The sequence below is a fragment of the Scyliorhinus torazame genome, chromosome 30, assembly GCF_047496885.1.
Source record: "Scyliorhinus torazame isolate Kashiwa2021f chromosome 30, sScyTor2.1, whole genome shotgun sequence".
In the NCBI taxonomy this organism is placed as follows: Eukaryota; Metazoa; Chordata; class Chondrichthyes; order Carcharhiniformes; family Scyliorhinidae; genus Scyliorhinus; species Scyliorhinus torazame.
The window spans coordinates 26,681,820-26,701,760 of NC_092736.1; the positions used below are offsets into that span (position 1 = coordinate 26,681,820).

General features: G+C 49.0%; 1 protein-coding gene across 1 annotated transcript in view; it reads right to left on the reverse strand.

Annotated features, from left to right (window-relative positions):
* Positions 1 to 19,941, reverse strand: part of trip4 (thyroid hormone receptor interactor 4) — a 139,662-nt gene that overhangs the window by 87,728 nt on the left and 31,993 nt on the right. The window contains exons 7-9 of the mRNA XM_072493034.1: positions 19,216 to 19,431; positions 7,956 to 8,088; positions 2,872 to 3,065 (exon numbers count right to left, since the gene is read on the reverse strand). Of these exons, the coding sequence (XP_072349135.1) occupies positions 2,872 to 3,065; positions 7,956 to 8,088; positions 19,216 to 19,431 (543 nt within the window). The remainder of the gene's footprint in view (positions 1 to 2,871; positions 3,066 to 7,955; positions 8,089 to 19,215; positions 19,432 to 19,941) is intronic.

Below are 19,941 nucleotides of genomic sequence, written 5' to 3' on the forward strand. Positions count from 1 at the left end.
GAAGAACCCGTACGTGACTGCTTAGAGACAGTGGATGGTCCATATTTAAGAACTCAGCGACCAACTTAAATGAGTATGCCACCACCGTCACAGACTTCATCAGCAAACGTGTGGACGACTGCGCGCCAAAGAAAGCAGTACGTACGTTCCCCAACCGGAAACTATGGCTCAATCGCGAGATTGACTCCCTACTGAAGGACAGAACTGAGGCGTTCAAGTCAGACGGCCCTGACTTATACAAGAAATTCAGGTACGACCTCCGCAAAGCCATCCGAGATGCCAAGAGAGAATATAAAACCAAGCTGGAGTCACAGACAGACTCTCGGCGATTGTGGCAAGGACTAAACAACATAACGGGCTACAAAGCAAAGCTGAGCAGTATCTCCAGCAGCAGCGTACCCCTCCCCGATGCATTCTATGCTCGGTTCAAGCAGGTAACCAACAATCCATTGTCGAGTGCCCCAGCAGCCCATAACTCACCCATACCCACCGTCACAGCTTCCGAAGTCAGATCGGCCTTCCTGAAAGTGAACCCTCGGAAGGCGACGGGTCCGGACGGGATCCCTGGTCGTGCACTCAGAGCCTGCGGGGATTAGCTGGCAGAGGTGTTCGCGGATTTCTTTAACCTGTCCCTAGTCCACTCCGAAGTCCCCACCTGCTTCAAGAAGACCACCATCATACCAGTGCCAAAGAAGAATCAGGCAACGTGCCTCAATGACTACCGTCCGGTGGCCCTGACTTCAATCGTAATGAAGTGCTTCGAGAGGTTGATCATGAAGCGCATCACTTCCATACTCCCAGAACGCCTTGATCAGCATACCGTCGCAACCGGTCCACAGCAGATGCCATTTCCCTGGCCCTACACTCATCCCTAGAGCATCTCGACAACAAGGACTCCTACATCAGACTCCTATTTATTGACTACAGCTCCGCCTTCAACACCATAATCCCAGCCAAGCTCATATCAAAGCTCCAAAACCTAGGACTTGGCTCCCCACTCTGCAACTGGATCCTCGTTTTTCTGACCAACAGACCACAATCAGTAAGAATGAACAACAACACCTCCTCCACAATAGTCCTCAATACCGGGGCGCAGCAAGGCTGCGTACTTAGCCCCCTACTCTACTCCCTGTACACGCACGACTGCGTGGCAAAATTTGGTTCCAACTTCATCTACAAGTTTACTACGATACGACCATAGTGGGCCGGATCTCGAATAACGACAAGTCTGAATACAGGAGGGAGACTCAAATGAAATGAAAATCGCTTATTGTCACAAGTAGGCTTCAATGAAGTTACTGTGAAAAGCCCCTAGTCGCCACATTCCGGCGCCTGTTCGGGGAGGCTGTTACGGGAATCGAACCGTGCTGCTGGCCTGCCTTGGTCTGCTTTCAAAGCCAGCGATTTAGCCCTGTGCTAAACAGCCCCCTCGTGAACCTAGTGGAGTGGTGCAGCAACAAAAATCTCTCCCTCAATGCCAGCACAATTAACGAGCTGGTAATTGACTTCAGGAAGCAAAGTACTGTGCATACCCCTGTCAGCATCAACAGAGCCGGGGTGGAGATGGTTAGTAGTTTCAAATTCCTAGGGGTGCACATCTCCAAAAATCTGTCCTGGTCCACCCACGTCGACGCTACCACCAAGAAAGCACAACAGCGCCTCTATTTCCTCAGGAAACTAAGGAAATTTGGCATGTCCACATTAACCCTTACCAACTTTTACAGATGCACCATAGAAAGCATCCTATCGGGCTGCATCACAGACTGGTATGGCAACTGCTCGGCCCAGGACCGCAAGAAACTTCAGAGAGTCGTGAACACCACCCAGTCCATCACATGAACCTGCCTCCCATCCATTGACTCCATCTACACCTCCCGCTGCCTGGGGAAAGCGGGCAGCATAATCAAAGACCCCTCCCACCCGGCTTACTCACTCTTCCAACATCTTCCATCGGGCAGGAGATACAGAAGTCTGAGAACACGCACCAACAGACTCAAAAACAGCTTCTTCCCCACTGTTACCAGACTCCTAAATGACCGTCTTATGGACTGACCTCATTAACACTACACCCTGTATGCTTCATCCGATGCCAGTGCTTATGTAGTTACATTGTATACCTTGTGTTGCCCTATTATGTATTTTCTTTTCTTCCCTTTTCTTCCCATGTACTTAATGATCTGTTCAGCTGCTCGCAGAAAAATACTTTTCACTGTACCTCGGTACACGTGACAATAAACAAATCCAATCCAATCCCCGGTTCGATTCCCGGCTTGGGTCACTGTCCATGTGGAGTCTGCACATTCTCCCCGTGTCTGCGTGGGTTTCCTCCTGTTTTCTCCCACAAGTCCCGAAAGATGTGCTGTTAGGTAATTTGAACATTCTGAATTCTCCCTCAGTGTACCCGAACAAGCGCCGAAGAGTGGCGACTAGTGGCTTTGCACAATAACTTCATTGCAATGTTAATGCAAGCCTACTTGTGATAATAAAGATTATTATTATACTCTTGTAGGTGAGCATTTGGCTTGGCGTTTCTGGCTACAGTTGGTTGGGACTGATCCATTTGCAATGCACTCCATCAGCCAGAGCATTTAGGTGCAAAAACAGACTCAGAAGAAGGGCCACACGGGAAAAGGACTCCAGGAGAAATGGCCTGAGTTGGCAGTCCGTTTGCGGCTATTGGATTACGTGGCAAGTCATACTTCAATGGAAGCAGTCTTGCCTTTTGAGAGTCTGGAAAATCCCATCAAATTTAAATCCTCTCTGCCTCCTCAGAGTTATTTTCATATCACTAAGTGGCAATGTCACGGTCAAGCTTCATCAAATGCTACATTGAATATTCACATCTTGTGAAGCGCATCAAGTGCCACTTACCTCTTGATGCCACTTACAAGGAGCGAAGCCCAGGGCTGGTGCATGCTGAGACACATCCCTGCATCAGACATCTCCAACAGCTCTCGGTCCTGGATCCGCAAACGGTCCCTCTGAGAGGACACATCGTGTACTCTGCTCTGCGACCGGGGGTTGCCTCCTCTCCTATGGGTGCCTGCACCAGTCAGTTCCACATACTGCAGAAAGAGCAGAAAGTTTGAGCACTAATCTGTACTCCAGACACAGAGAGAGAGACACAAAGACAGAGATATGAACGTGGAATTCAACAAAAGAACAGAGAAATCACAGCGCGGAAGACAAACCAATTTTTGTTTTTAACTCACTCACAGAATCTGGACACTGCTGGTAAATTATTGCCTTCCCCATTTGCCCTTGGGTAGGTGGCAGTTACGCCTCCTTGATCATAACAGAGTGGTCCGTTGGGCCTTTTCAGAGGGCAGTTAAGAGTCAACCACATTGCTGTGTGTCTGGAATCAAATGCTGGCTACTGGGTAAGACTGCAATTTCCTACCTAGGGCTTTAGTGAACCAGATGGGTTTGTACAGCAATCTGGTAGTTTCCTGCTCACTATTAAATGCCGTTAGTGTTTTAAAACAATTTGTTATTTAAATCGATTGAAATTAAATGCCTCTTGGCAGTATCGAAACTTATGTCTCCAGATTATTTGTCCAGGCCTCTGGGTTACAAGACCAGAAACATACAACATAAACCTCTCTGCTACTACACCCGAGTGTAAAATTACATTTTAGTCTCAGTTACCATTTGTGTTGAAGCATTCCACACGCTGTATATAAACAATTCTTTCAGCAAAAATCCAAGCCAAAGTCACAAATTAAAACTTCACCAACCAGCAGGAAGAAGCTTTCACTGTCTACCCTTTCAAATAGGTTCATTATTTTAACATCGCATAGAATTTACAGTGCAGAAGGAGGCCATTCGGCCCATCGAGTCTGCACCGGCTCTTTGAAAGAGCACCCTACCCAAGGTCCACACCTCCACCCTATCCCCACAACCCAGTAACCCCACCCAACACTAAGGGCAATGTTGGACACTAAGGGCAATTTATCACGGCCGATCCACCTAACCTGCACATCTTTGGACTGTGGGAGGAAACCGGAGCACCCGGAGGAAACCCACGCACACACGGGGAGGACGTACAGACTCCGCACAGACAGTGACCCAAACCGGAATCGAACCTGGGATCCTGGAGCTGTGAAGCAATTGTGCTATCCACAATGCTACCGTGCTGCCCTCTTTTGGGCACCTCTATTCGATTTCTCTCTGCCTTGAAGGGTATTCTATTAAAAAGCCCATCTTTTCCCCATGTACAAGAACACAGGAGCAGGAGCAGGCCATTCAGCCCCTCGGGCCTGTCCTGCCATTCAATGAGATTGTGGCTGATCTGTGGCCTAACTCCATACACCTGCCTTTGGCCCATATCCCTTCATACCTATGCCTAACAAAAATGTATCTATCTCAGATTTAAAATGAACAACTGAACCAGCATCAATTGCAGTTTGTGGAAGCGATTTCCAAACCTCTGCCACTCTTTTGTGTAGGCGGGTTTTGTAACATCTCTCCTGAATGGTCTGGCGCTAATTTTTAGGCTATGCCACCTAGATCTGGGATCTCCAACCAATGGAAACAGTTTATCTTTATCTACCCTAGGGCAGCACGGTGGCGCAGTGGGTTAGCCCTGCAGTCTCACGGCGCCAAGGTCCCAGGTTCGATCCTGGCTCTGGGTCACTGTCCGTGTGGAGTTTACACATTCTCCCCGTGTCTGTGAGCGTCTCAGCCCCACAACCCAAAAAGATGTGCAGGGTAGGTGGATTGGCCACGCTAAATTGCCCCTTAATTGGAAAAAAAGAATTGGGATCTCTAAATTTTTTTAAAAATCATCCCGTAACCTTCTGACTTCGAGAGAAAACAGGCCTAATTAGAACATAGAACATTACAGCGCAGTACAGGCCCTTCGGCCCTCGATGTTGCGCCGACCTGTGAAACCACTCTAAAGCCCATCTACATTATTCCCTTATCGTCCATATGTCTATCCAATGACCATTTGAATGCCCTTTGTGTTGGCGAGTCCACTACTGTTGCAGGCAGGGCATTCCACGCCCTTACTACTCCCTGAGTAAAGAACCTACCTCTGACATCTGTCCTATATCTATCTCCCCTCAATTTAAAGCTATGTCCCCTCGTACTAGCCATCACCATCCGAGGAAAAAGGCATCCACCCTATCTAATCCTCTGATCATCTTGTATGCCTCAATTAATTAGTTTTTAGGATTGTTTCAGTTTAGCATAGTTTTTCCTCATAACTCAACCCTGAAGTCCATTTATCATTAATGTAAACCTACATTGCACTCCCTCAAAAGCTAAAATATCCTTCCTACGGTGTGGTGCCCACATCTGCTCACAAAGACTCCAAGTGGGGTTTTGTAAAGCTGGAGCACGACATGTCCGTCCTCATACTCCAGCCCTCGAGATCTGAAGGCCAGCAACCCATTAGCCTTTTTGATCACTTTCTGCACTTGTTCGCGGCGTTTTAACGATTACAATCTCTAGTCCCTACGATTCTGAAGAACCTTGGCTTTGCCCTTGCAATGGTCTTTACAGCTTTCTTATAATGGTGGACCTAAAACTGCGACTATAGCCTAGCTAATGCCTTGTACAGATTCTACATTCCGCGCTTTTACATTCAATGCACCCCAAATCCCTGTTGCCGTTGCAACTACTGCCACGTTCCCTCTTACTTTCAAAAGATCCATTGACGTACACCATCTATCTGCACGGTGCCCATTTATTTCTAGGCACCTCACTTCGGGACGGGTGTAGGGGTTATGGAGGGGTTACAGAAAAGAACGTCCAGAATTCTTCCGGATACGAGGGATTACTGTCACACTGTTAAGACTAGAGAAGCTGGGGCTATTCTACTCAGAACATAGAAGACTAAGAGGGGATTTGATGGAAGTGTTTAAAATGACTCCGGGTTGAGATAAAGCAAATAAGAGAAATGGTTTCCAGTGGCTCTGGGGCCAATAGCCAGAGAGCACAGATTTAAGGTGATAGGCCAAAGAACAGCAGGACAATGGTTAGGGTTTGGAAGGTACTGCCTGACAGAGCAGATTCAAAAGGGAACTGGGTAGATAGCGAAACAAGAAAAGAAAATCCAGGGACATGAGAAAAGAGTAGGATGATTGAATGGATTCCTCTTTGAGAGTGTCAATACAATCTCAAATGGCCTCCTTTTGTGCTGTAATACTCTATGATTCTCGTTTCTTTTCACTCTACTCGTGGCTGGGTATGGTTGCTGGTTGGGGGTGGGTGTTATTTACCGAGTTATGTTTACATTTGAAATTGTAGTTATAAAATCACAAATGCCGTAATAAAATGTTTTCTAAAAAAAAAAAAGGTGCCTTGATTGCACATGAAAGGAATGAATTTGTAGAGCACTGGGGAAACAGCAAGGAAGTGGGAAGAGCCATCTAGGGCAGCACAGTAGCATAGTGGTTAGCACAGTTGCTTCACAGCTCCAGGGTCCCAGGTTCGATTCCCGGCTTGGGTCACTGTCTGTGCGGAGTCTGCACGTTCTCCCCGTGTGTGCGTGGGTTTCCTCCGGGTGCTCCGGTTTCCTCCCACAGTCCAAAAATGTGCAGGTTAGGTGGATTGGCCATGATAAATTGCCCTTAGTGTCCAAAAAGGTTGGGTGGTGTTACTGGGTTACGGGGCTAGAGTGATGGCATGGGTTGGGTAGGGTGCTCTTTCCAAGGGCCGGTGCAGAATCGATGGGCCGAATGGCCTCCTTCTGCACTTTAAAATCTATGATTCTATGATCACAAGTACTATGGCACAGCCCTTTTTGTGCTGCATCATTCAATCATCTTTTTTTTAAATTTAGAGTACCCAATTATTTTTTTTTCCAATTAAGGGGCAATTTAGCCTGGCCAATCCACCTATCCTGCTCATCTTTTGGGTTGTGGGGGCGAAACCCACGCAACACAGGCAGCACGGTAGCATTGTGGATAGCACAATTGCTTCACAGCTCCAGGGTCCCAGGTTCGATTCCGGCTTGGGTCACTGTCTGTGCGGAGTCTGCACATCCTCCCCGTGTGTGCGTGGGTTTCCTCCGGGTGCTCCGGTTTCCTCCCACAGTCCAAAGATGTGCAGGTTAGGTGGATTTGCCATGATAAATTGTCCTTAGTGTCCAAAATTGCCCTTAGTGTTGGGTGGGGTTACTGGGTTATAGGGATAGGGTGGAGGTGTGGACCTTGGGTAGGGTGCTCTTTCCAAGAGCCGGAGCAGACTCGATGGGCCGAATGGCCTCCTTCTGCACTGTAAATTCTATGAAACACGGGGAGAATGTGCAAACTCCACACGGACAGTGACCCAGAGCCGGGATCGAACCTGGGACCTCGGCGCCATGAGGCAGCAGGGCTAACCCACTGTGCCACCATGCTGCCCTCATTCAATCATCTTAATCTGTTTAGCCAGATCCAGGGATATGAAATTGTTCAAAAACTAAAGGCAATATTTTTTGATACTGCTGCAGATCGATCCTATCCACAATCAAATGTGGAATTTTTAAACAAAATTAACAAAAGAATCCCTCACATCTCATGGGCGGCAGGGTAGCACAGTGGTTAGCACTGTTGCTTGACAGCTCCTGGGTCCCAGGTTCGATTCCCAACTTGGGTCACTGTCTGCACGTTCTCCCCGTGTCTGCGTGGGTTTCCTCCGGGTGCTCCAGTTTCCTCCCACAAGTCCCGAAAGACGCGCTGTTAGGTAATTTGGACATTCTGAATTCTCCCTCTATGTACCCGAACAGGCGCCGGAATGTGGCGACTAGGGGGCTTTTCGCAGTAACTTAATTGCAGTGTTAATGCAAGCCTACTTGTGACAATAACGATTATTATTACTGCCGATAACGCTGGTTTCATGGCCGATCTTCGTTCAAGATTGCTGCCTCTAACCACACAATATAATTTATCAAGAGATATTTGTTTTGACATCCAATACATTGAGCAATAGCAGTCACACAGGTAGACTTGATTGTTAATACTTACAATAGGAGGAGGTTGGATCAAATTGAGGTTGACCAATTCGCCTAACTGTTCCTGTTGCTTGTTCCATTCAACCTGTTTGCTGGAAGTGTTGTTCTGTGAACCAGCCTTTGTTTCTTCTACAAGATCATCCAGTCTGTTTCAAAAGTAAAGCATAAATATGACAAAGGCAGCCCTGGTACCCAAAATAACAAAAACACCAAATATGTCAGTAGCATGGGATGGATGCATTCCAGCAACACTTGAGCATGCTCTATCTTAATACTCGGTCCTGAATCATAAAGGAAGTAGTGCTACAACCCCATGCTGGAGAGGACAAACGGCGGGTCAGGAAACTAACTTTTCCCACATATTTACTGGTTTGTAACAGATGCTGCAACCTAATGATAATTAAATTTAATCCTGTAATTCCCAGTCAGTGATGGGCAGCCTTATTTTAGGGTAAAATGAGTCAGAACCACAGCCTTCGGAGTTTTCGAGACCCAGTTAAAGAGGATATATTATTTTTACGTCACTGTGCAGGGAGGCATATATAAATCCTGCCTACAGCTTCCAGATTGCGGGGCCAATGACGCACAGCAAGGACAACCTGGAAGCCAGAAACGATGGAGAAAGGGTACAGGAAATGGGACCAATTGGATACATCTTCCAAAGAGATACTAGCATGGCAGGCTGAATGGTCTCCTCTTGTGCTGCAGGATTTGATGAAAATAAAAATCACCAACTGTGACTCAGTCACAGTTGGCCCACTGATGTGGAATCGATTCCGAGACACGAAAGGAGCATCCCAAGGGCCCATTACAGAAGGAGCTCGTCAATATATAGTCATAGTGCAAGTTTGTGCGCTCCTTCAGGGCGAGCAATGAATGAATGATGCTTGCTGTAAAGGAGAAGTACAGGTGATTGCATCTCAAAACCATCACAATCTAAAATTAAGTACCCCAGACTGTCGGTCATTTCAAATCAATATACGCTCCGAATGCTATTATGGTATCTCTGTGAATTGGCTCGAAACCATGTCACCTTATAACAGCTGCTGGATCAATGAGCCAAGGATTGCAGTAGAGGTAAAAACGACATCACTGTCAGTTCAAAGCACTCCCCATCCTTTTTGTTGAAAAGGTAAGTAATCTCCCATCATGAAAGGGACATCTATCTTTGATCTCCATTTTATGGATTTTATGTAGCAATCCAAAGAGCAGCTAAAATGCCCAGTTAAAGGGACTGAACTGCAGAGGCGTCTGGAAATTAATCAATCAAATGGCCCATCATTCTATACCATTGTTCTACATACAACCTCCAACTTGTTGAGTTATCTTGTTCATTTGCTGCCTATACTGCCGCAATCTCAAATTTTCAGCATTATAAATGGCTAACTGGCGAGAATCAGTGCACGGACTATCCTGATTTATACCAGTGGTAAATCAAGGAGAAATTGCCAACAAATTCATTGGTTTTAGGATGCAGATATGTGAGATCTTAGATAGAAAATGAATGTGCCCTTCCTCATCAGATTGGGGAGCAGAAAGTTTATTGATGCTCAAGTCAATCATACACATTCCATTTCTAGGTTTACCATGAACCACAGTTTGGTAATAGATCTCCCACTGATGCATTATTCAGACAGGAAGAAAATTAATCAATGAAGAATCTCAGACAAGTGAGCACTTTGTTGCATCAGTCATGGTTCAGTTGGTAGCATTCGCAACTCAGTCAGAATGTTGTCCCATTGCCAGACTAGGATACAAAACTCAACGCTGCACTGTCAGAGGTGCTACCTCTGGGCCATTTTGGGGGTTACCATTGAACAGAAACTGAACTAGATCAATGATGCAAATACTGGGGGGGGGGGCCACGTGTGGCACAGTGGTTAGCACTGGGACTGCAGCGCTGAGGACCCGGGTTCGAATCCCGGGTCACTGTCCGCGTGGAGTTTGCACATTCTCTCCATATCTGCGTGGGTTTCACCCCCACAACCCAAAGATGTGCAGGTTAGGTGGATCAACCACGCTAAATTGCCCCTAAAATTGGGAAAAAACATAATTGGGTACTCTAAATGTATTTATTTTAAATGATGCAAGTACTGTTGCTACAAAAGCAGGTCAGAGGCTGGGAATTCTGAAGCAAGTAATTCACCTCCTAAATGCCCAAAACCTATCCACCATTTACAAGGCACAAGTCAGGAGTGTGATGGAATACTCTCCACTTTCCTGGATGAACGCAGCTCCAACAACATTCAAGAAGCTTGGCACTATCCAGGACAAAGCAGCTAACTTGATTGGCAGTCCGTCCAATCCAACGTTATGTATGCGGTCTTTCACCACCAACGTCGAAACAGTGGTAGCAGTGTGTATCATCCACAAGGAGCACTGCAGCAACTCATTAATGCTCCTTCAACGACACCTTCCAAACCACCTAGAAGGGTAAAGGCAGCAGATACATGGGAACACCACCACCTGCAAGTTCCTCTCCAGGCCAATCACAATTCTGACTTGGAATTACCTCACCGTTCCTTGACTGTCGCTGGGTCAAAGTCCTGGAACTCTCTCCCCAACAGCACTGTGGGTGTACCTACACCACATGGACTGCAGCACTTCAAGAAGCAACTGACCACCACTTTCTCAAGGGCAATCAGCGACGGCCAACAAACCTGGGCCTAGCCAGCAACACTCAGACCCCATGAACAAATGTTTAAAAACATGCGACATTACGCCCTATGCTCTCTCATCTGCCCTCTCAAGTGAACATAAAAAATCTAGAGGCACAATTTCAAAGAGCAGCAAGGGAGTTCTGCCCAGTGGCCAGGCCAATATTTTTCCTTCAATTGACATCACAAAAAGAAAGAAAGATTATTTAGTCATTATCATATTGCTATTTGTGGGATCTTGCGGTGTAAAAATTGGTCGCCACATTTCCTGCACTATAATGGTGACTACGCTTCAAAAGTTCAATATTGACTGCAAGGCGCTGTGACATCCTGAAGTCACGAAAGGTGCTATATAAACCGTCATTTTTTTCCCCCTTGAAATCTTTTTTCCTTTCTACCTTTATCTCTACTTTCTCATCTCTCTCGCAACAAAAGGAGTGTCTCCTTGCTATTCAGGAGTGCAAGGCACGCTCCATTATCTCTCTCAAGTTGTCGTCATCTCGGAGTCCTAACACTGACTTCTGGACGATTACACCACAGTTCACACCGTAGGTACGTTCAATCCATTTGCACATCTTCTAGAGCACGATTGTCGAACATACAACCTACGGGCCAGAGTGAGGCCTGTCAAAGGAGGTTTTTAGGGTAATCTCTAAAGTGGTGCACATGAAACTGGACCCTGGCCCTCGGGAGGCCATATTCCGGGTGTCGGACCAGTCGGGGCTGGAAATGGATGCGGAGGCAGATGTTGTAGCCTTCGCCTCGTTGATCACCCGAAGGCGGATCCTGTTGGGATGGAGATCAACCTCTCCACCCTGTGCCCTGATGGGGTGGGGGACCTGCTGGAACTCTTGACTCTTGAGAAGGTCAAATTTGAACTGAGGGGACAGATCTACAATTCATGAGCGTTATTCATTGTGCACCTTCGAGAATTGGATTACATTGGGGGGCCTGACTGACTGACTGTGTGTGTTAATGGTGACAATGGATGTTTCCTGATTCCTTTTTGTCATTTGTTTATGTTAACATGCGGGATGCTGTTTGGGGGTTTGGTGGGAGGATGGGATCGTTGTTAATGATATGGGGACTGACATTGCATTCGTTACTAATTATTGTTTATGGTTGGCGGGTATAAATTTGGGAGAAAATGTGAAAAAGGAGAATAAATTTTTTTTTTTTTTTTAAAAGTCATTCTTGATGAATACCACCAAGGGACATTTTATCTCAATCTTCCAGAGGACAACTATCTAACAACTGCTGGAGGACCTGTAATGACAGGCAAGCACAATGAGAGGTGACCTTATTGAGATAGATAGGATTCTCAGGAGGCTTGACAGGATAGATTCTGAGTGGTTGTTTCTCCCTTGTGGGAGAGTCTAGGACCAGAGGACATAATCTCAGAGTAAGGGGTCACCCATTTAAGACAGAGATGATGAGGAACCTCTTCTCTCAAGAGGGTAGTGAATCGGTAGAATTCTTTACTGCAGAGAGCTGTAGAGACTGGGTCATTAGGTATGCTCAAGGCAGAGATAGACAGATCTTTAATCAGTAAGGGAATCAAGGGTTGCGGTTGCGGCTATGCGGACACGGACTTTCGGGCTCACTAAAGGAGCCCCAACGGAATTTTTTTAACAGCCAACCCGTGGGGAAGAGAGGAGAGAGGTCCCCTACTAACCTGTATGGACCGGACCCGCAGCGAAACGGCCAAAAAAGTGGCATTGGAGCAGCGGGAGAAGAGGGGGAAAATAAGCAAAATGGCGGCGGCCGCGGACAAAGAGGAGATGCAGGAATTCATCAAGCGCTGCTTCGAGGAGCTGCGTAAGGAGATGGTGGCGCCTATGTTGGCAATAATTGAAGGACTTGGGGCAACCCAGAAAGCCCACGAGGTGAAGATCCAGGAAAAAAGTGAGTGAGAATGAGCTCTTGGGCCTGGCGGTGAGAGTGGAGCGGCACGAGGCGCTACACAAGACGTGGGCGGGAAGACTCGAAGACCTGGAGAACAGGTCGAGGAGAAATAATCTGAGGATCCTGGGTCTCCCAGAAGGAGTGGAGGGGGCCGATGCCGCGGCATATGCGGGCACAATGATCGGGGCGCTGATGGGCGCGGAGGCCCCCCCCGAGGTTGCTGGAGCTGGAAGGGGCGCACCGGGTGCTGGCGAGGAAGCCCAAGGCAAACGAGCCGCCAAGGGCGATGGTGGTGAGATTTCACCGGTTCACAGACAGAGAGAGGGTCCTGAAATGGGCCAAGAAGGAGCGGAGCAGCAAGTGGGACAATGCAGAGATCAGAATATACCCGGACTGGAGCTCGGAGGTCGCTAAGCGGAGAGAGGGTTTCAACCGGGCCAAAGCGGTGCTGCATCGGAAAGGAGTGAAATTTGGAATGTTGCAGCCAGCGCGACTGTGGGTTACACATAATGGCCAACACCACTACTTCGAAACGCCCGAAGAGGCGTGGACCTTTATACTAACTGAAAAGTTGGACTCTAATTGAGGGTTTGTGAGGGTGGGGGGGATGTTTGAGGTTTGATGTGTGATGGTTGTTGTATATAGGGGGGTCAATCACGCGCAGGAAATGTTATATGGGCTGGGGGAGAGAGACAAGGCCGCGACAGGAGCTGCGCCAGAGTGGGCGGGGCAGGCTTTGGAAAGCGCGGGGTTCTTTTCCCGCGCGCGGGAAGAAAGGCGGGAAGGGGAACGAAGGAACGTATAGTGATTGGGAGACTCCCACACGGGGGGGGGGGGGGGGGTCAAAGGGATGGTGGGGGAAGCCGGGGTCAGCAGACTTACGGGAGTGATATGGGGGAGCAAAAAAGCTAGACAGGGATCTAGCGGGGGTAGGGGAGGGAGGGAAGGGGGGTGGAGGGAGGATTGCTACTGCACTGGCCGAAAGGGAATGGGACACAGAAGAGGTGGTCGGGACGGAGGTCCCCCGGCTGGGGGACTGGAGGGTGAGGGAGACGCAGACACGGGATTGGCCCAGAAAAAGAGATGGCTAGTCGGCGGGGTTGAGAAAGCATGTGTCATTTGAGGCCAAGACTATTGTAGCGGATAATGGAGGGAGATATGTGATGGTGAGTGGTAGGTTGCAAGGGACATGGGTGGTGTTAGTAAATGTATACGCCCCGAACTGGGATGATGCTGGATTCATGAAGCGCATGTTGGGGCACATTCCGGACCTGGAGGTAGGAGGACTGATAATGGGAGGGGACTTCAACACAGTGCTGGACCCAGCACTGGACCGCTCCAGATCAAGGATTGAAAGAGGCCGGCGGCGGCCAAGGCGCTCAGGGGGTTTATGGATCAGATGGGGGGAGTGGACCCATGGAGGTTTGCAAGACCGCAGGCCAGGGAATTTTCTTTCTTCTCCCACGTGCACAAAGCCTGCTCCCGGATAGACTTCTTTGTGCTGGGCAGGGCGCTCATCCAGAGGGTGGAGGGGACGGAGTATTCGGCCATAGCCGTTTCGGACCATGCCCCGCACTGGGTGGAACTGGAGTTGGGAGAGGAGAGGGACCAACGCCCGCTGTAGTGGCTGGACGTGGGACTGCTGGCAGATGAGGTGGTGTGTGGGAAGGTGAGGGGGTGTATCGAAAGGTACTTGGAGGCCAATGACAACGGGGCGGTGCGAGTGGGGGTGGTATGGGAGGCGTTGAAGGCGGTGATCAGGGGAGAGCTAATCTCCATCAGGGCTCATAGGGAGAAGACAGAGGGCATGGAAAGGGAGAGGTTAGTGGGGGAGATTTTGCGAGTGGACAGGAGATACGCAGAGGACCCGGAGGAAAGATTACTTGGGGAAAGGCGACAGCTCCAGACGGAGCTTGACCTGTTGACCACGGGGAAGGCGGAGGCACAGTGGAGGAAGGCGCAGGGGGCGACCTACGAGTACGGGGAAAAGGCTAGTCAGATGCTGGCACACCAGCTCCGTAAGAGGTCGGCAGCGCGGGAAATAGGGGGAATCAAAGATGGAAGGGGAGCCACGGTTCAGAGTGCAACGGAAATAAACAAGGTATTCAAGGCCTTCTATGAAGAGCTGTACAGATCCCAGCCCCCAGGGGGGGGAAGAGGGGATGAGACGATTCCTGGACCAACTGAGGTTCCCGAGGGTGGAGGAGCAAGAGGCGGCTGGTTTGGGGGCACCAATCGGGTTGGAGGAGCCGAGTAAGGGTTTGGGGAGTATGCAGGCGGGGAAGGCCCCAGGGCCGGACGGGTTCCCGGTGGAGTTCTATAGAAAGTATGTGGACCTGTTGGCCCGGCTACTAGTGAGGACCTTTAACGAGGCAAAAGAGGAGGGGACCATGCCCCCGACAATGTCGGAGGCGACAATTTCCTTGATTCTGAAGCGAGACAAGGACCCACTGCAATGTGGATCGTACAGGCCGATTTCGCTCCTCAATGTGGACGCTAAGTTATTGGCAAAAGTGCTGGCCACAAGGATTGAGGACTGTGTCCCGGGGGTGATTCATGAGGATCAGACGGGATTCGTAAAGGGCAGGCAATTAAATACCAATGTGCGGCGGCTCTTAAACGTGATAATGATGACATCGGAGGAGGCAGAGGCGGAGATAGTGGCAGCTATGGACGCGGAAAAAGCCTTTGACCGAGTAGAGTGGGAGTACCTCTGGGAGGTGTTGCGTAGGTTTGGGTTCGGGGGAGGGTTTATCAGCTGGGTTAAGCTCCTTTACAGCGCCCCGGTGGCGAGTGTGGTGACGAACCGGCGGAGGTCGGAGTACTTTCGGCTGTACCGAGGAATGAGGCAGGGGTGCCCCTGCCCCCCCCTGTTGTTTGCATTGGCGATCGAACCCTTGGCCATATCACTGAGGGAGTCTAATAAATGGAGGGGGGTGGTCCGCAGGGGAGAAGAGCATCGGGTGTCGCTATACGCGGATGACCTGCTGCTGTACGTGGCGGACCCAATGGAGGGGATGGTGGAGGTCATGCAGACTCTGAGGGAGTTTGGGGAGTTCTCGGGCTATCAATGTAGGGAAGAGTGAGCCTTTTGTATTACAGGCAGGGGACCAAGAAAGAGGGATAGGGGACCTACCGCTGAGGAGGGCGGAGGGGAGCTTTCGGTATCTGGGGATCCAGATAGCCAGGAGTTGGGGGGCCCCTACATAAACTGAATTTGACGAGGTTGGTGGAGCAAATGGATGTGGACTTCAAAAGATGGGGCATGTTACCGCTCTCGTTGGCGGGTAGAGTGCAGTCGGTAAAAATGGTGGTCCTTCCGACGTTTTTGTTTGTGTTTAGGTGCCTTCCCATCATGATCACCAAGGGCTTTTTCAAGAGAGTAGGTAGGAGTATTATGGGGTTTGTGTGGGCAAATAAGACCCCGAGGGTAAGGAGAGGGTTCCTGGAACGCAATAAGGACCGAGGAGGGTTGGCTCTGCCAAACCTAGGGAGCTACTACTGGGCAGCAAACGTGGCGATGATCCGCAAGTGGGTTATGGAGGGAGAGGGGGCGGCATGGAAGAGGATGGAGATGGCGTCCTGTAAAGGAACGAGCCTGGGGGCGTTGGTGACGGCACCGCTGCCGCTCTCACCGACAAAGTATACCACGAGCCCGGTGGTGGCGGCAACGCTAAGGATCTGGAGCCAGTGGAGATGGCATAGGGGTGCAATGGGAGCATCGGTGTGGTCCCCGATCAGGGGTAACCACCGTTTGTCCCGGGGAAGATGGATTAGAAGTTCCAGGGCTGGCATCGGGCAGGGATTAGAAGAATGGGGGACCTGTTCATTGACAGGACATTTGCGAGCCTAGGGGCACTGGAGGAGAAGTTTGAGTTACCCCTGGGAAATGCATTTAGATACATGCAGGTGAGGGCTTTTGTGAGGCAACAGGTGAGGGAATTCCCGTTGCTCCCGGCAAAAGAAGTTCAAGATAGGGTGATCTCGAGGTATGGGTCGGGGAGGGCAAGGTGTCGGAAATACACCAAGAGATGAAAGACGAGGGGGAAGCGCTAGTAGAAGAGTTGAAGGGTAAATGGGAGGAGGAGCTGGGGGAGGAGATCGAGGAAGGGCTGTGGGCTGATGCCCTGGGTAGGATTAATACCTCCTCCTCATGTGCCAGGCTCAGCCTGATACAATTTAAGGTGGTTCACAGAGCACATTTGACGATGGCGAGGTTGAGTAGGTTCTTTGGGGTAGAGGACAGATGTGGAAGGTGCTCAGGGAGCCCGGCGAACCATGTCCATATGTTTTGGTCATGCCCGGCACTGGAGGGGTTCTGGAGAGGAGTGGCGGGAGCAATATCTCAGGTGGTGAAAGTCCGGGTCAAGCCAAGCTGGGGGCTAGCAATATTCAGAGTCGTGGATGAGCCGGGAGTGCAGGAGGCGAAAGAGGCCGGAATTCTGGCCTTTGCGTCCCTAGTAGCCCGGCGAAGGATCTTGCTAATGTGGAAGGAGGCGAAGCCCCCTAGCCTGGAGGCCTGGATAAACGACATGGCTGAGTTCATAAAGCTGGAGAGGATTAAGTTTGCCTTGAGAGGGTCTGCGCAGGGGTTCTACAGGCGGTGGCAACCGTTCCTAGACTATCTCGCAGAGCGTTAGAGGAATGTCAGTCAGCAGCAGCAGCAACAACCCAGGGGGGGGGGGGGGGATGACGAGACATTGTTTGAGGGGATGGATGAGCAGATGACATGGAGGGTGGGGGAAACTGGCATGTGCGGGCAAGAGCCAGTGTGTAAAGCTATGTGAATATACCATTTTGCCATGTATATATCTTGCTCAGTGAGATTTTGTGTTATTTTGTTACCGGGGGGGGGTTATTGTTTGTAAGGGGAAAAAGTTGTATTTTGTATTGTTAAAAAACTTTAATAAATCTATTTTTTTTAAAAGGGAATCAAGGATTATGGGGATAAGGCTGGAAAGTGGAGTTGAGGATTATCATATCAGATCAGTCATGATCTCATTGAATGGTGGAGCAGATTCGATGGGCTGGATGGCATATCTCTGCTCCTACGTCTTATGGATTCATTAGTCTAATATTCAGAGCAGTGCCTCATAAAGTCATTGCACATCACTGCATCATCCGCCAAGAGCAGACCCTACAGATCAAACGCGTGACGGAAAAGGTCGTTTCAACAGTTATTTCCATAAAGGTCCAAGGCGCACAATCACAGACAAGCCTTCCTTACGGAGGTTGGGGCAGACCATAATGTCATTTACTTCAGCTGTGTTCATTGGCTCATCGGGAGGGGAGGGGAGCCAGGTTCAGGTCACGGCTTGAAGGAATGAAAACCTTCATGACAAGCAAGGGAAAAAGATGCAAGCTTCATACGACGAAGATAAATGGTTGAATGGCTTGGTGTTTAAGTTGATCGCCAAGTATCTTTGTAGCCTTGAATGTGAAACGACAAGGAAGGGATCAACTGGTCAGCGAAATGTATGAGCGCGTCCAGGCGCTCATTCAGAAGATAGAATTGATTCAGAAACAGTTGATTATGAAAACTGTTCATTTTCACAACGCTGTCAATAAGGCACCCTGAGACAGTAAACCATGCCGGGTATTCCGCGCTGATCGGCAGCCTGAGAGATTAATTCCAACAAGGATTTGTGCAGATTTCAGGGAACCCTGTGATGAACTGAAGCTGCTTGTAGCTCATTTGGAACCGATGCTGCTAATGCTCGCGACATGTTCCAACTGGAACTAATTGAGATCCAAAATGACAGTGATACGGAGAGAGCTTTCACAGAGCAGGAGCGTCTGACATTTTACAGTCAATATGTTCCCTCAGAGGCTCAGCCAAGTCTATCAAAACGTGCCCTTCATTTCATTGCAATGTTTGGCGGCACACATTGCCGCAAACAGCATGTTTTTCACAAATGGGAAAACTTCAAAACAAGATCACACCTAACAGATGGACAGCTATCCGGAAGACTCCGCATTGCTACATCAAGTGGGCTGGCAGGAATCAACTGCTTGTGCCAGCAATAGCAATGCCAGGTATCTCACGAAATCACTGTTCAATGTAGTGAGGAGAAAGCAAACTAATAATCTTATCACTTAATGGTTCATCAGACAAATTTTTTTTTTAAATTTTAGAGCACCCAATTCATTTTTTCCAATTAAGGGGCAATTTAGCGTGGCCAATCCACCTACCCTGCACATCTTTGGGTTGTGGGGGAAAACCCACGCAAACACGGGGAGAATGTGCAAACTCCACACGGACAGTGACCCAGGGTTCGGGGTCGAACCGGAGACTTTGGCGCTGTGAGGCAGCAGTGCTAACCCACTGTGCCACCATGCTGCCCCTTCGTCAGACAACCGTACATTGTTTTTGTTGTTATGATTAACAGCGATATACATTTCCAATGCTATATCTATCTGAAATTTGCTCACCGGACTCTTGATGAAAGGAACTGAAATTGGCACCTCACGCCCAAAAGATTTGGGCCTCACTCAAGAGGGTCACTTGATTGAAACCAGGAATGGGAGCCATTTATCCTTCCCAACCCATGTTTTGAAACCGAATTGCAAGTGTACCTACTCCCACTCCAGCTTTTATCAGTTAATTCAGCATAAACAGGGCTAAAACTGCTCTGTCAAGCCCACCAACTCCTTCAGTAAAGTCAAAGTCTTTGAGGAAGCTTTGAACAGTATGCTCTGTTCCACACAAACCTGCTGTAATACTGATCCAAAGACCCCTGATCCTCAAGGACCCTCCTTCCAGCAAAGTCTATTGTGATCGGTTGCGTGCGACGGGATGCATGCCGTAACTCCCGTAATTCTTCTTCTTTTTTGCGTAGCGCTTCTCGCTCCTGTTTGGAAAGCCACTGGTTGGAATCAGCGGCAAAGTAATCAGATTCATCGTCAATGACCTGGGTCCGGCGAGCACTGCAAAACATAAATCGAACCAGCTAGTTGAGCAGGATTCAGACATGGCAGCAAGACTCACCTTCAAACTCTTTTAAGTATTTGCAGCATACTAGTACAATACCACTACTCACACCAAGTCCCATTCACCCATATGATCACGGGTCCAGCAACAATGCAAAACTTTAAATTCTCATTCTTGTTCTCAAATCCATCCAGGGCCTTGCTTGCCCATTCCTCGGTCACCTCTTTCAACCTCTTCTGAAACACCTGTTCCCCAATTTTCTTGCACATCGCTGCTTTCCACTGCTGCACTCTGGGTGGCTGTAACTTCAGCTAGCAAAGTCTGAAGCTCTGTTACCCCCTTCCTCAATATTTCTGACTCCTTTTACTCTAAGACACTTCAAAACTCACCTATTTAACAAAGTTTTTGATGGGGCAGCACGGTGTCACAGTGGTTAGCACTGTTGCCTCATGTCACCAAGGACCCAGGTTCAAACCACACACACACGTCACTGTCCATATGGACTG